Below are 14,559 nucleotides of genomic sequence, written 5' to 3'. Positions count from 1 at the left end.
GGCCTACCTTGTAATCTCTATAATTATTCATCCCAAAAGTGTTAGATGGAGTTGAGGTCAGGGGTCTGTGTGGGACTGTAAAATCAATGAATATTGGGTGCAAATGTGTCTGCTATCTAATGCCAGCCAAGTCCTTCCACACCAAATTCCCTCAACCATGCCTTCATAAACCTTGCTTTGTGCACAGGAGCACAGTCTGGAACAGAAAATGGCCTTCCACTTACGGTTCCCACAAACTGGGACATTCCTACAATTGTCCAAATTGTCTTGGTATGCTGAAGCACTAAGATTTCACTTTTACAGAAACAACCCTATAGCAGTATCCCTCCTCCACCAAGTGTTATAATGCAGTCATAATGTAGTCAGACAGGTAATGTTCTCCTGACATTCGCCAAACCCAGACTCATCCATCAGAGTGCCAGATAGAAAAGCACGAGTCATCACTCTACAGAACATGTTTCCACTGCTCCAGAGTTCAGTGGTGGCATGTTTTATACCACTCCATCCAGCACTTGGCATTGTGCTTGATGATGTAAGGCTTGCATGCAGCTGCTTGGCCATGCTAACCCATGCAATGAAACTATTGGCGCATTTACATTGTGCTGATGTTTCCACATTATCCACATTAAAGAAGGATGAGATCTCTGCAGTTGTTGAGATTTGTCCATTCTCAATGCACTGTGTGCATCAGCATTCAGCAAACGGCTCTCTAACTTTGTGTTCTACCACTTTGTGGCTGAATTGCTGTGGTTCCTAAATGCTTTTACTTTTCAATAATACCACCTCACAGTTGATTGTGGAATATATAGGAATGAAGAAATTTCACAAACTGACTTGTTTCAATGATGGCGTCCTATTATGGTAACAATCTCGAATTCAGTGAGTACTTTAAAATGATTCATTCTTTCACAAATATTTGTAAAAGCAGACTGCACCTGTTAGTAGGTGTGTCTCAACATTTTTCTGCAGGATGATATTTTTTCCCCTGTTTTTGCCATGAACTTATTAAAAACCTCCTGCTTTCTCCCTTTTCCGGTTTTCTCTCTCTCTCTCTCTCTCTCTCTCTCTCTCTCTCTCTCTCTCTCTTTCTCTCTTTCTCTCTCTCACACACACACACATAGAGATGCCCTGTTCCTGCTGCTTTCTCAGGTGATGCTCTGATCCAACACCCCACATCTATGCATCCTGTATCCTGCATCTATGCATGCTGCGTAGTCATGCAGAGACAAATTGAGCCCAGATTTGAATCCGTTTTTACCCCCAACAGAATCACTGACCACCTCCTCCTAACCTTCCCATTTCATATAGCTCATTATCTCTATTAAACTGCTGTTTTGTTATTTTGTTGTTGTCCTCTCCAGTGTGCACCAGAGGAGAATGAGTTCCCCCTTTTGAGTCTTGGTTCATCTCAAGGTTTCTTCTTTGTGCGCTGAAGGAGTTTTTCCCAGATCTCTGTTAAACTGCTTCTTGACAACCTTATGTTGTGAAAAGCACTATATAAATAAATATTTGACTGATAGATTGATATAGTGTAGATGCTTGTTTCAACATGAACGACTGGCATAATGTAGTTATCACAGCAGTATGGCCTTGTTATTAGAGAGCGTAAGACTGTGAGTGCTAGACGTATCATTCAAATCAAATCACTTCAGAAATACATAGTCATACATGGTAAAATTAGCAGTGAAATTATTTGATGCCTGCTCACTTCTGTGAAAAAATATCAACATGAGATCAAATCTACATGAAAAAGAGGTTTTAATAAAATATATTTAAGGGTAAAATACAGATGTAGGAAAAAAGAAACAGAATAATATAAAGATACATTATCTGTAACTGCTTATCCAATTCAGGATCGCGGTGGGTCCAGAGCCTACCTGGAATCATGGAGCGGGAACACACCTTGCAGGGGGCAACAGTCCATCACAGGGCGACACACTCACACACTTCGAGTCGCCAATCCAGCTACCAATGTGTGTTTCTGGACTGTGGGAGGAAACCAGAGCACCCGGAAGAAACCCACGCGGACACGGGGAGAACACACCAAACTCCTCACAGACAGTCACCCGGAGCGGGAATCGAACCCACAACCTCCAGGTCCCTGGAGCTGTGTGACTGAAAGATTGGACGCCAGACCATTGGTGTGTAATGCAGAAGTGACTAGTAAACTGTAGAGTGCAAAATGTGCAAAACGTGACCTGCAACACTGGGTAGGATATGGTTCTGAGTGATTAATGTCCAGTGAAAACTGGGGGTGTTATTGTTCAAATTTCAGAGCATGGCTTGTGATTAGAAAAAGAAAAAGAAGAAAAAGAAACTTTATTAATGCTTTTAGGGAATTGACTTTGCATTTGACCCATCAGTGGTAGTGAACACACAAACACACACTGAGCAGTCCTTCACAAACCCTAGGGGCAGTGAAAACACGCACAACCGGAGCAGGGGGCTGCTAACCACCTCCGGCCTAAAGCTCGCGTCTCTAACCTTAAGGCCAAGGCAAACTCCTCCTCATCCTCTCTGTATTTGCCTTCAGAGCGCCAAAGCCCATCTCTGAGAGAAGAGTCCATTGTTGGAATGGTTGAGATTAGGAGCGTAGCCATGGGTGGGCCACTGGGCCAAGGGCCACACAGTCAGCCAGAGCCAATTCCCTGCATGCAAGGAATCAGCAGCCAAATGGACAGCTTGCTGTCCATCATTTAGTTCTGCAGCCAATGGAGTCACAGTCCCACCTACAGGGGGTTGTTCTGTGGCTAACACCAACAGTAGTGTGCTGGCTCTGGCTCTGCCAAAACCAAAACTGGTGCCGAACTCAGTTCCTCCACACCCCTAAGGTTTGTATTTGCTCCTTACTCATGAAGGAATAATTGTACCCACCCACTTTTGCCCGGCTCCACCCAAAGGTCAGTTTGTAGATGTAGTTGATTTGCAGGTCAAGAAGCACAATTCAAACATTCAGCTTGAACACAACACCCTCTGGAGCACCTGTTAATTCTGATTGGTCCAGAATGTGATGCTTGTAATTGTGCAGGTGTCTTCACCAGGGACCACCACGACCTGTGGTCCTTCTCGATGTAAACTCCAACAGTTCTGAAACTGTCCACAGCTCAGTTGATATACACAGGGTGGGAGATCCTCTCCTGCTTCTTACTGCAGTCTAATATCAGTTCCTTCATCTCTCTGACATTAAGGAGAAGAATGATACCCTGGCACCATTTCTGCAGGTGTCCGCTCTCCTCCAGGTAGGCCTCTCATCATTGTTCTGTCAGCAAGAAACTGAAAACAAAAGACACAGTAATGTGTCAAAAGCAATGATGAAGTAGCACATTAATAAACATTATATATAAATATATAAATACTTTTAAATGAAGGTAAGTAAAAAATAAGAGATAAAAATAAGAGAATGATCAGCAGATCTCCTAGGCCCATGTTTTATTCACATTAGAACACAAAACACATATCAGATGTAAAAAGTGAGATGTTTTACCATTTCATGGCATCAGCAGATCTAGACAAAAAAAAGGTGGGATGGGCCATGTCTACCATTGTGTAGCATCCCTTTTTCTTTTAACCACAGTCTGTAAACACCTGGGGAGTGAGGGGATCTATTGCTGGGGTTTGGGGAGAGGAATGTTGTCCCATTCTTGTCCGATGTAGGTTCTGGCTGCTCAACAGTCCTGGGTATGTGGTTTAGCACTGGCTTGCTGAGATATGCAAGGTTTTGTTTGAAAGAGATGCTGGATGAGAGCATGTGTCGTTCCAAAACCTCTGTATGTATGGTTCAGCACAGAGAGTGCCTTTTCAGATGTGTAAGCTGTGCATGCCATAGGCTCTAATGCAACCCTGTACCATCAGAAATGCAGGCTTTTGAACTGTGTGCTGTAACAAGCTGGATGCTCCCTCTCCTCTTCAGTCCCACAGGACATGGCATCCGTGGTGTCCGATTCCTCTGACCAAAAAACGGTCTTTCATTCTGCCTCAGTCCACTTTAAGTGAGCTTTGGCCTCGACAAGACAGCTGTGTTTCTGGATCGTGTTGACATATGGCTTCTTCTTTGCATTATATAGCTTTATTTAGCATCAGTGGCATGCACGACAAGCTGTGCTCGCTGACAATGATTTCTGGAAGTGATCCTGAGCCCATGCAGTGATTTCCAGTAGGGATTCAGGCCTGATTTTAACTCTTTGCCTTAGGCGGGATATTTAAAGTCTTTCACAACTTTATGTTGAGGAATATTTTTTTGGAATTGTTCCACAATGAGGAGGCACAGTGGTGCAGCAGGTAGTGTTGCAGTCACACAGCTCCAGGGACCTGGAGGTTGTGGGTTAGATTCCCGCTCCGCTGACTGTCTGTGAGGAGTCGGTGTGTTCTCCCCGTGTCCGTGTGGGTTTCCTCCGGGTGCTCCGGTTTCCTCCCACAGTCCAAAAACACATGTTGGTAGGTGGATTGGAGATTCAAAAGTGTCTGTGAGTGTGTGAGTGAATGTTTGAGTGTGTGTTGCCCTGTGAAGGACTGGCGCCCCTCCAGGGTGTATTCCTGCCTTATGCCCAATGATTCCCAGTAGGCACTGTGACCCTGAACTGAATACAGATAATGAATGAATGAATGTTGATATGGTTTTCAAAGCCTATTGTTTCCCCTAAAGACAATGTTTTGTGACTGTGCTAATGGAAATGAGAAAATGTGCTCTATGTTGAACTGGGAATCAAAAATTGGTCTGTGAGATTTGCAAACAGTTGCATTTTGCTTTTATTTACATTTATTTATTTATATTTTACGTTCTCAAACTTGGAATTGAAGATGTATTTACAAAACAACAACCTTTATAAATGGACATCACCCATGTTTTGCAGTTATCCGTTCAATACAATTTCAGCAGAATGTCCTATGTATGAGCCAGGTGTGGACAGTTGGCTAATGACAGTGTGTGATTGTGGGTGTGTACTGTGTATGTGTTTGGAGCATGTATTCACTGCACTGTCTGTGTGTGGCCAGTTTATTTCTTGTGTGTTAACAGTGTATTGACTCTCCTTGTTTGTGTGTGAACTACAAATTCACAGCCCTTTGAGCGCTGTGTGTGGGCTTGGCTGACTGTTTGAAGCCAGTGTGTGTGGAGTGTATGTGTACACTGTGTGATGTCTAGTCTGTCTATGTGTGGACAGTGTGTATTATATACATTGTGTATATGGGCTGGGCTGTGTGTGTAATCTGTGCAGTGGGTATAGGCTGTGTGTGTGCCTTGTTGTTTGTGGTGTGTATGGACTGCATGGACTACATGTAATGGGCTACGTATGGATTGTGTAGACTGTGGACTGCAAGGTCACGGCTTGACAATGCAGTGCGCGCGCTTGCGTCTGGACACGTGCATTCACTCAAGAGCGGTCACGTCATTCAGGCTCGAGTACAGCCCCTGATGCCACAAATGAGTTTCTGGCGCCACCTGACGTACAAACTTGCAATCGCAACTTAAACCTGACACGACTATCAATGACATCGGTGTGGGATCGAAAAAGGTTTTCATGCTTTTCTCGTTATAACACGTAGTTCTGCAGAGACAATGGGTAAAATATACGTTGTAATTCAAATAATCTTTAAAATATTTCTATAAATATGTGTTTTTTCAAGTGAGAACTTGAGGTTACAGGTGTAATAATTTTACATATTACATTGGACATTGCCATATTATATATTCTATGTGACGCAATTAACGACCGCTTTGCTGTATAATGATCTTGAATTGTAGGACACTGCGCCACACCAACCGTGCCTTCGTGTTTATATTCATTAAATAAATATGTACGGGCTGTAACTTCTTGACGCTGACCTGTGGAACTGGGGATCTGCGGTCAGGCTGCACGGGCTTAATGGAGACAGGGTTTTATGAATGGCGCGGGTAAAATGGCGCTGCTCAAGTTTCTCAGCAGGTTTATAGCTCAGGGTGGTCGTCTAGACAAAGAAAGTCAAGGCAATCTTCATTACACACTTGTACTCGGCTGAAAACAGGGCTGTTTTGTCTCCTAGAGTCATTCCTCATATTGGTTTGGGTTTTAACTCTTAAGACGGCCAAATTGCAGTTAAGATTTGTTTGTTGCTCAGGAGAGATCAAGCCTGACTTATTTATGGAGTCTTATATTTTCTGTTTTCTATTGTCTATGCTCTTCCTGTGTCTGTAACCGTTTTCTTTATTTACTCTTGGGCATTACACTCTTCGAATTTCTATGTATTTTAACATTTTTATTTAACCTCTTGAGCCTTTAATTTCCTATTTAAATTCTTTACACACTTTTTTCTGCTTTGAAAGCTTATATTTTCAAATATCGTTGCTGTCTGCTGCACATGAACAATAGGTAGTCTGCCTATGTGTTTCTGTCTTTAGGAGAGTTATATATCTATCGTTGTCTTAGTTCAATGGCAATCGGATTCTAATCTACTGGTGAGGATGTATTCTCTGAACAAAATGAAAGAGCACTTTTGGAAGTTGTTCTGAACAATAGATTCTGTTAATTAGCGTAAATGTAAATACATAATTGGCTCTCAATTTTGACGAGTTGAACAGGCGCTTATTGTTGTAAAAGAATTGTTTTATATTTAGATCTCGTTTTAGCTGCCTGATTTGAATCTCATTTAAACATTTTGCGTAACTCCACTCTAATTCTATTTTGGGGAATAATGTAAAAATAAATACCACATACAAATATACATAACGCGAATGACGTTTGACGAATGTTCAGAAAGAGAAAAAATACTGCGCCCTCTAACACTTCTATGCAGTCTGCGCCACTTAAATAATATGTGTTATTAATGGTCTTAGTAACACCATAACATAATTGCTCAGTTTACATTTTATGTGAAAAAAATGGTTAAATGTGCCATAAGTTTCCACAAATCACATTTTAATGTTTATATTAAATTCTGCAAAATTATTGTCATTTAAAATATCAACAAATTGTAATTAGATTAGTGCGCGCACGTGTATATACGCGAGTACTATAACTGATCTGAGTGATTTAAAACGTTCACCCTTAACGTTATATATTCACATATGAAACTATGAGGAGGAATGTCATCGGTAATTTTGAACTGATATGTATTCAATTTAAAAATATATTCTTATTTACCTATGAATGACACATACGCTCCTCAACATTTTTTCAAAAACAATCAAGATTATTAACGTAAACGGAATAATTTTAACTAGAAAACGAATGCTAATAATTCATATACTGATACTCAAACGTATTACAGACGACGGATGCTATGGCGGATACACTAAAGATATATTAGCTTGTAATAACATGTTTATAACTTTTTGACTAGAACCTAATTATGGAGTTTCCTCTTCTATATTTTGTTGTGTTATTTTGGACGAGTAAACACCTATAACATGTACAACATTCTATAAATAAATTAATAAATAAATAACATTGTTTGGTAATTTTTTTCCAACGCCTTTGTTACTGTACCCCACACATTTTTATTTTTGCTTGCACTTGATTTTAGAAATAACATTTCAGCGAAAAATCTTCAAATGTTGGATTTTCATCACTCTTCGATATTCTTCAGGGTGAAATAAGGATATCGAGCATTTAATTTAACTGCACGCCAGTCTAAGATTATTAGCATTGCTAAGATTATCAAGATCACGACGTGCAATTCAAGTTCAGAAATAAAACCAAGAGATTGGCGCAGAAGAGTAAAATATTATCATTTTTTAAATAAAATAATTAACATTACATTTCTGACCATTTCTGTTTTTTTTTTTTACAAGAAAATACAACACCTCAGATTCAGTGTAGAATGTCCTATTTGTACAAGAATATTTAATCCCATATGCTCTATTAATTATCCTAGGAACTGATCATCCTTTATTCCTTGAATACATTTGAAATACTCTTTTTGTCTTTTTTACATGAAGCCCTTCTGTGAATATTACACAAGGTGTAATGTATTCCCACTGTTTTCTATATTTTGTGAATTTTAGTAACTTTCTCGCCCTGCGATGTGGGAATTTCAGAATGCTCGCGAACAATGGACGGTATTTAGCACAGAAATAGACGTGTAGAGGTCAGAATAAAAAGAAACTGACTGTGTAAGTGGTGATGTATGAGATTGCAATAAAAAACAGCAGCGAATAAAATACCCAATGTATTTATGACTATAACATTTTAGTTTAAAATTCACAATGAAATCAGTTCGTTTATTCATCACATTTTAAGAGGCCTTAACAAAAATAAACTGAAAACTGAAAGCAAGGGTTTCTTCCGGGATTCCCAGTGGGCTTGTCCACCAAATATTGGAGCAGAGGGTAAAGTATATTTTGTGGAAGTATCCTCATCTCCATGGCACTACAACGTGTATCAGTTATTCTGCCTTCTGCAGATGGATCTCTCTTCTGAGAGCGAACTTCTTTGCTCCCCTTGATATACCTGTGTCTTTTTTATATTTCCACTTCTCGTTTTTTTCCTCCGTTCGATGATAAACTAACTTCCTGTTGATTACAGCAAAGATTTCCAAAAATGGGCCTTTGAGAGGAAGCATTGATTGCTGGAAGTCCATCCGGAGAACCAAGTGTGGATTTGTGTGGCGTCTGCAGTCTCTTCTCCAGCCTCTCACCGCGGGTGACTCGTCCCCCCTCCCCCGAACTTGAAGTCGACCACAGCCAAGGCTGCGGTGCACGGCCACACGAGGGGGGCTAGACTAGCGATAGAGAGAAATAGGAGAAACAGTAGAAGAGCATACTCAGACTTAACAGCCCACCATGGCAACACATGGCTTTGTGCTATTGAGGAGCCAGGAACAGCTACAGCTGAAGAGTTTTTTTTCCTTAGAAACAATTGTGGGTGTGAAGAGATTTGAAAAAGGAGACTACCTTCACTGATCTTGGTACTAATCCTTACATAGCATTCATAGTTTTTGGATGTGGAAAACACTCTCCCAAAAACGTAAGTCGTGGAAAAAGGAAATGAGAATTCCTTATCATCTATAAAACATCAAAACTAATTTGCATATGTTCTCGGCTCATCAAACATCAACCCACTATATATTCCATTACAGTTTTCAGAGAGCGGGACTTACCTGGACTCTACAGCCTCCTGCTTTGATGATACATATGCTGCAGATTCGTGGGGGTTTGTGCAGTCACTGGCTGCAGGCTGAGGATTGTTTATTTCTGTCTGTATTTATAAAATGACAAAAGAGCAAAAAAACAAAAAACAAAACAAAACAAAAAAAAAAAAACAGTGCACCATACCAAACAAAGCAAGCAAAAATAGACTGAAAGAGAAAGACAGACGCAGTAAAACTTCAGGTTGATTCCTGTCCAGTGTTTCTGAAGAAGCCGGGCCCCAATTACAGCTGAAAGCTTTCCAACACACGGCGCGGAATTTGTCGGGAGTTGACGTAGAGGCGGAGCGTGTGGTCTCGAGGCCACCGATTTTGTTTTGGTCGCTGTTTTTTTCGCAGGCAAAGGTCACTGCACCTCTGGGATCGCGTAGAACCGGGATTAGAGCCTCGGGGTGGGGGTGACTCAGAAACCAGTTCTAACTCTTAAAAATCTCGTTCGTGTTCAAGGCTTGCGGTTTTTTTTCTTTTCTTTTCTTTTTTGAAGCTCATGTTACTTGGTCTACGTGTGCGTTCTGGAGAGACGTGCCTCGTAGACGGGAATTAAGACAAAGTATAGCGGGGGGCGAGGTGGGGTCCTCCAGTGCCTAATGGAGCTTTAGCGCTTACGGTCACACCAAATTATCCTCAGACCCTCGTAAGCTTTGCCAATCGTAACGTCACGCACACGATGCTTAGAACTATTGGTTAAAGCACCAAGAAGGACTAGGACTAGCAATTAACATCCGATAAACAATAATCATATGCAGATTTGCTTCCAAGGCAAGGTTAAGGCGTTGCTAAGAGAGAGGCCATTTTGTTTTACATTTCTTTACGATTCGCTGTGGTTATTTATATAATATAGGTACATACTGTGTAAATATAGTTATATGTTCGCTCAGCTGTACGTACACATTTAAGTCTCTTTTAAGTTCTTAGTAACTGCTTTTGAAACCCATTGCCATATTGTTGCCAAAATGTTGATTGCTATCTGTATAATAAAGATTAAATGTTTTGATTAAGTTGTAGATACAGTATTCGATCGACGTGTTTCCATTTAGGAATATACCATCTTTTCAAACTGTGGACTGAAAATGATATATTTCAGTATTTCAGCCCACAATTTGAAAATAATTCATATATATATATATATATATATATCCAAAAAAGAAGGCCAGATCTTAAAAAAAAGTTTAGAAACGCTTGAAAAAATCAGCCAAATGGGGCTTGTTTGTGCACCTCTGCAGTTGTTTTGTGCAAGGAACCGGGCAAAGGAAGTTCCGAAGCAACATTTGGCACCAAGCAGTCTGAACATCAAGGTAGTCTTCACGACGAAGGTCACCACAGCCACATTGACACTGACGTTCCTCTGTGTGCAGATGCCTTTTGGTGTGCAACAGCACGCGCTGATTGCTTCCAGATTTCTCTGAAAGTAATGTAAAGGCTTTACACCGACATCTCCCAATGGCAGCTGTGAAATCTCAGAAACATTTTCTCATCATCTTGATATATCACCTCTATATACTAAACCTCATTGCCTTCTCCGCATGCCATTGATTCTATTGTTTTTGTCTGCAGTCCAGCGCCGTCTTTAAGGTATCTCTGAATTTGCCGTAGAGTCTTTTTCAGCGTGTTCACAAAAAGGCAAAGAAGGCTGAAATTAAGAAATGAAGAGACGGGGTGTGCTGTTTGCAGATGCTTCGTTTAAGTGTCACGTTGGCTGAATTAGATGTGAAACAAAGGTGAGCTAGTTTTCACGGTATATATTTCTAAAGTTAAAGTCAACTTAGTATACGTTTTTTGTTTGTTTGTTTGTTTGTTTGTTTTAATATAAAACTACAGACAGCTTATGGCAACCATTTCGCTATTTACGCTCTGTTTTAGAGAAACCAGACACTTGACATGGCCTTGGCTTTGGTTGGGCTCATTTGGAAGTTCTTAGTGTTTTGTTTACGCGTCTAGGACGGAGATAAACATATGTTTTGTTCTCATCTCCAGCCTCGCTTTCGTGTGGAGCGCGGCGGTTAACCAGCAGTGTCAAAGCTACCAGCGTACAAGCCTATATGTGTCTCACTTACTAAAAACGGGGACGCGCGCGCGCACACACACACACACACACACACACACACACACATAGCGTGTGCGAGGGAGTGAGGGAGTTAGAGCGAGGAATAGCGACGGAGCGCACGAGAGAGAGAGAGAGAGAGAGAGGGGGGGAGAAAAAAAAGAGGGAGAGAGAGAGAGAGAGAGAGAGAGAGAGAGAGAAAGAGAGTGAAAAAAAAAAGAAATCTGTCAATTTCTGATGCGGGTCACGTGACCGCGGCCTCCCTTGGAATGGATGATGAAGGAGATGGATTTCCACGTCAGCCTACGTCTGAAGAAATGTTGTGGCTCGCGGACGCGGCTTCAAAGCGGAGGGCGAGTGGAGCGAACCATGCCATGTTGAGCCCTGCGGAGGACGCTGGGAACGGCTCGCGCTAGCCGGGGGCTAGGGTACAACAAGAGTAACAACAACACCAACACACACACCCAGACATACACTCACACACTCACACACACATACACACACACATATACATATACACACACTCCAACACACCCACCCCCTCAAGCCCCTCAGAAAAGAATAATGGATTTCGACGAGAGGGTGCCCGTTGGTTCTAACATGTATCTGCCCAGCTGTACGTACTACGTCTCGGGCGCGGACTTCTCCTCGCTGCCCTCCTTCCTCTCGCAGAGCTCGTCTTCTCGCCCCGTGCCGTACTCCTACTCGTCCAGTCTGCCGCAGGTCCAGCCGGTCCGCGAGGTGACGTTTCGGGACTATGCCGCTTTCGATACCGCCGGGAAGTCGTGGCCACCGCGTCCGCCGCTGGCTCAGTGCTACCCGGCGGAGGACGCGGTCCATCGGGAGTGTCTACCAGCGTCCGCGGGGGTCGGGGAAATGCTGGCGAAGAACAACTCCTCCTCAATGTACCACCACCATCACCACCACCACCACCACCACCATCCCTCCAACACCGGCTCCAACCCCTCGCCGTCGGCGTCCTCCACCTTCTACGGCAGCATCGGAAGGAACGGTGTCCTGCCTCAAGCCTTCGACCAGTTTTTCGACACCGCTTACGGCAGCGCAGAGAACGCGCCCAGCGACGACTTCACCGCGGCGGACAAACAACAGCAACAACAACAACAACAATCCAGTAAGCAACAGCAGCAACAACAACAACAATCCAGCAAACGGCCCGAGCAAGACACAGAGTCTCAGGACCGAGGAGAACCCAGCAGCCCCGAGTCCTCATCCGGGAACACTGAGCAGAAGAAGAGCGCCGCGAGCAGTAAGTATCAAGACTCTTTCCCGAAGAGAAAACTTCTCGATCTTCGCTGCTGCTGCTGCTGCTACTGCTGTTAAAAATTTTATATGCTGTTTTATAAGCTTATAAGGTTTATTGAGGGCTCGAGATTTCCCCCCCAACAAAACGTACTTATAAACTGAGCGAGAATCACGTGTTTGGGATTGAAATTGCCCATGAAACACTCAAAGCTTATTTTTTATTTTTTTTTAAATAAAAAACTGTAAACGTTTAAAACCTATTTTTTCCGCGAGTGTGGTCACAGTAACAGGGCTAGCCCTGGTCAGCAGCGTCTCGCATGACTCTGTAAAATTACAAATGCTACTTTCACGGGTTATTGGCGTTAAAAAGCCCTTGTGGGTGTGTGAGAGTGGCGCTGTGAGCAGCGTGCACACTGGGCTGGGTACGTTAATGTAAGCACAGAGCATGTCAGCCACACTGTGTAATGTGGTATAATAGCATAGGTAAATTTAACTGACGGTGTTTCCTTGTTGGGTATTTGTTTATACGCCTTTCACCTGTGAGCCTGCTGTTTTATATATAAAGGGCATCCAAATGAAGGTAAAAGTATTGTACATGTCTATTCTAATAGTCAGTGTTGGGGGATTGTGTAAAGCCCTTTTCATTACGCACATTTTGCCAATTCAATTTTAATTTCATATTTGAAGATGTATTGACATAATTCATATAATAATCAGCCAGGTTTGAAGTATTATATTTTTAATCAATTAATCTCCAAATGTTGCAGCTTGATACATGTTCTTTATGAACACAATTTAATATTTCATTATTGTCTTAAAGTCCGTGCACATGCCGTTAATGAATATTTTTGCTGGTTTTATATAAGCCTGCTTTAAAATCTAGAGAATCTCCAAATAGTGGTAAATCCATTTAACAGCACTATAAATTCTCTAGTCTACAACCCATTGTGTAATGTATATGAGCATGCGCAAATGTAGCTGCTGTTGAATTAGTGCCGTTTGAAACTGCGCATTTGTTTACAGCAGCATTCCAAGTTTTGCACGTTCTGTGCGTACGCCTGTCCAAATATTAATAATGAGTGTATATAGCAGAATCCGTTTTATAACCCAGGATTTGCAAGACAAAAGGGCAGGTGCTAACATCATAAGTTGGATGTCATGTTCTTATATGATTTGGACAATCAGCATTGCATAATCTAATTAAGCTTCGAGCCATTATTCCAACCACATATAATGAAATTTTACCTCAGAGACGAAGAAACGTTGTTTTAAAAAATACAGTAATTGTATAATTTTAAAACCATGAAAAACAAAGTCTTGGAAAAGAATTAAAACTAGGACCTCCTGAATTGGATTTATTATGTTTGCGATATTAATAAAAAATTGTGGCTAAATGTGGCACAAAAAGAAGGGAATGATGCCACAGTTGCGTTTCATTGTCAGTAGCATATACTGAAAAACAAAAACAAAAACAAACTACGACACTTTGAATACGACAAAATGTTGCGTGAAATTAAATCATCTACATCCAGATATAAAAATCAGAATGAGCAAATGTTACTGAAATTATATCTCTGGAAGTACATGATTTAATTTAATAGAACCCTTTGAATAATAAAAAAATAAAACAATTTTTAAGTTTTTTTCAGCGTGGTCGGTTTGCAATGTAACAAAGCAGAGGTTTATTGTAATGTTCTCTGGGTTTTCCAGGTGCACCAAGGGTCCGAAAGAAGAGATGCCCTTACACCAAATATCAGATCCGTGAGTTGGAGAGAGAGTTCTTCTTCAGTGTTTACATCAACAAAGAGAAACGGCTGCAGCTCTCCAGAATGCTCAACCTGACAGACCGCCAGGTCAAGATCTGGTTCCAGAACAGGCGCATGAAGGAGAAGAAGCTGAACCGGGACCGTTTACAGTACTATACCACGAACCCTTTGTTATAGGACGATGTAAACAACGTAAACAACGCAAATAACGACGGCAATAACATGCGAATCAACAAAATAGGCCACAAGGAACCACGTTCGGCGGGTAATTTCAAGTTCGAGGCCGGACTTGATGCAATGACAGTGAGCATGATCCACGTCGACTACGGGTTATTTTAGTGAATGCTTTATGTTTTTGCTCGTACAATT

The 14,559-nt window shown here is 41.7% G+C and overlaps 1 protein-coding gene across 1 annotated transcript; it reads left to right on the top strand.

Moving 5' to 3' along the window:
* The first annotated feature begins 11,725 nt into the window (after positions 1-11,725).
* On the top strand, positions 11,726-14,367 carry hoxa11a (homeobox A11a). The gene is made up of 2 exons (XM_066675403.1): positions 11,726-12,425; positions 14,135-14,367. Exons 1-2 carry the CDS (start codon positions 11,726-11,728, stop codon positions 14,365-14,367), a joined length of 933 nt encoding a protein of 310 aa, XP_066531500.1.
* Positions 14,368-14,559: the final 192 nt, after the last annotated feature.

This window comes from Hoplias malabaricus, chromosome 6 (genome assembly GCF_029633855.1).
Source record: "Hoplias malabaricus isolate fHopMal1 chromosome 6, fHopMal1.hap1, whole genome shotgun sequence".
Classification (NCBI taxonomy): Eukaryota; Metazoa; Chordata; class Actinopteri; order Characiformes; family Erythrinidae; genus Hoplias; species Hoplias malabaricus.
This window is presented reverse-complemented; position numbering and strand designations above follow the sequence as displayed.

Bases quoted from the DNA above. Each gene is read 5' to 3' on its own strand.
- hoxa11a (XM_066675403.1), top strand. From the start codon at position 11,726: ATGGATTTCGACGAGAGGGTGCCCGTTGGTTCTAACATGTATCTGCCC. The intron at 12,426-14,134 runs GCAGTAAGTATC...TGGGTTTTCCAG, and splicing joins GCAGAAGAAGAGCGCCGCGA to GTGCACCAAGGGTCCGAAAG.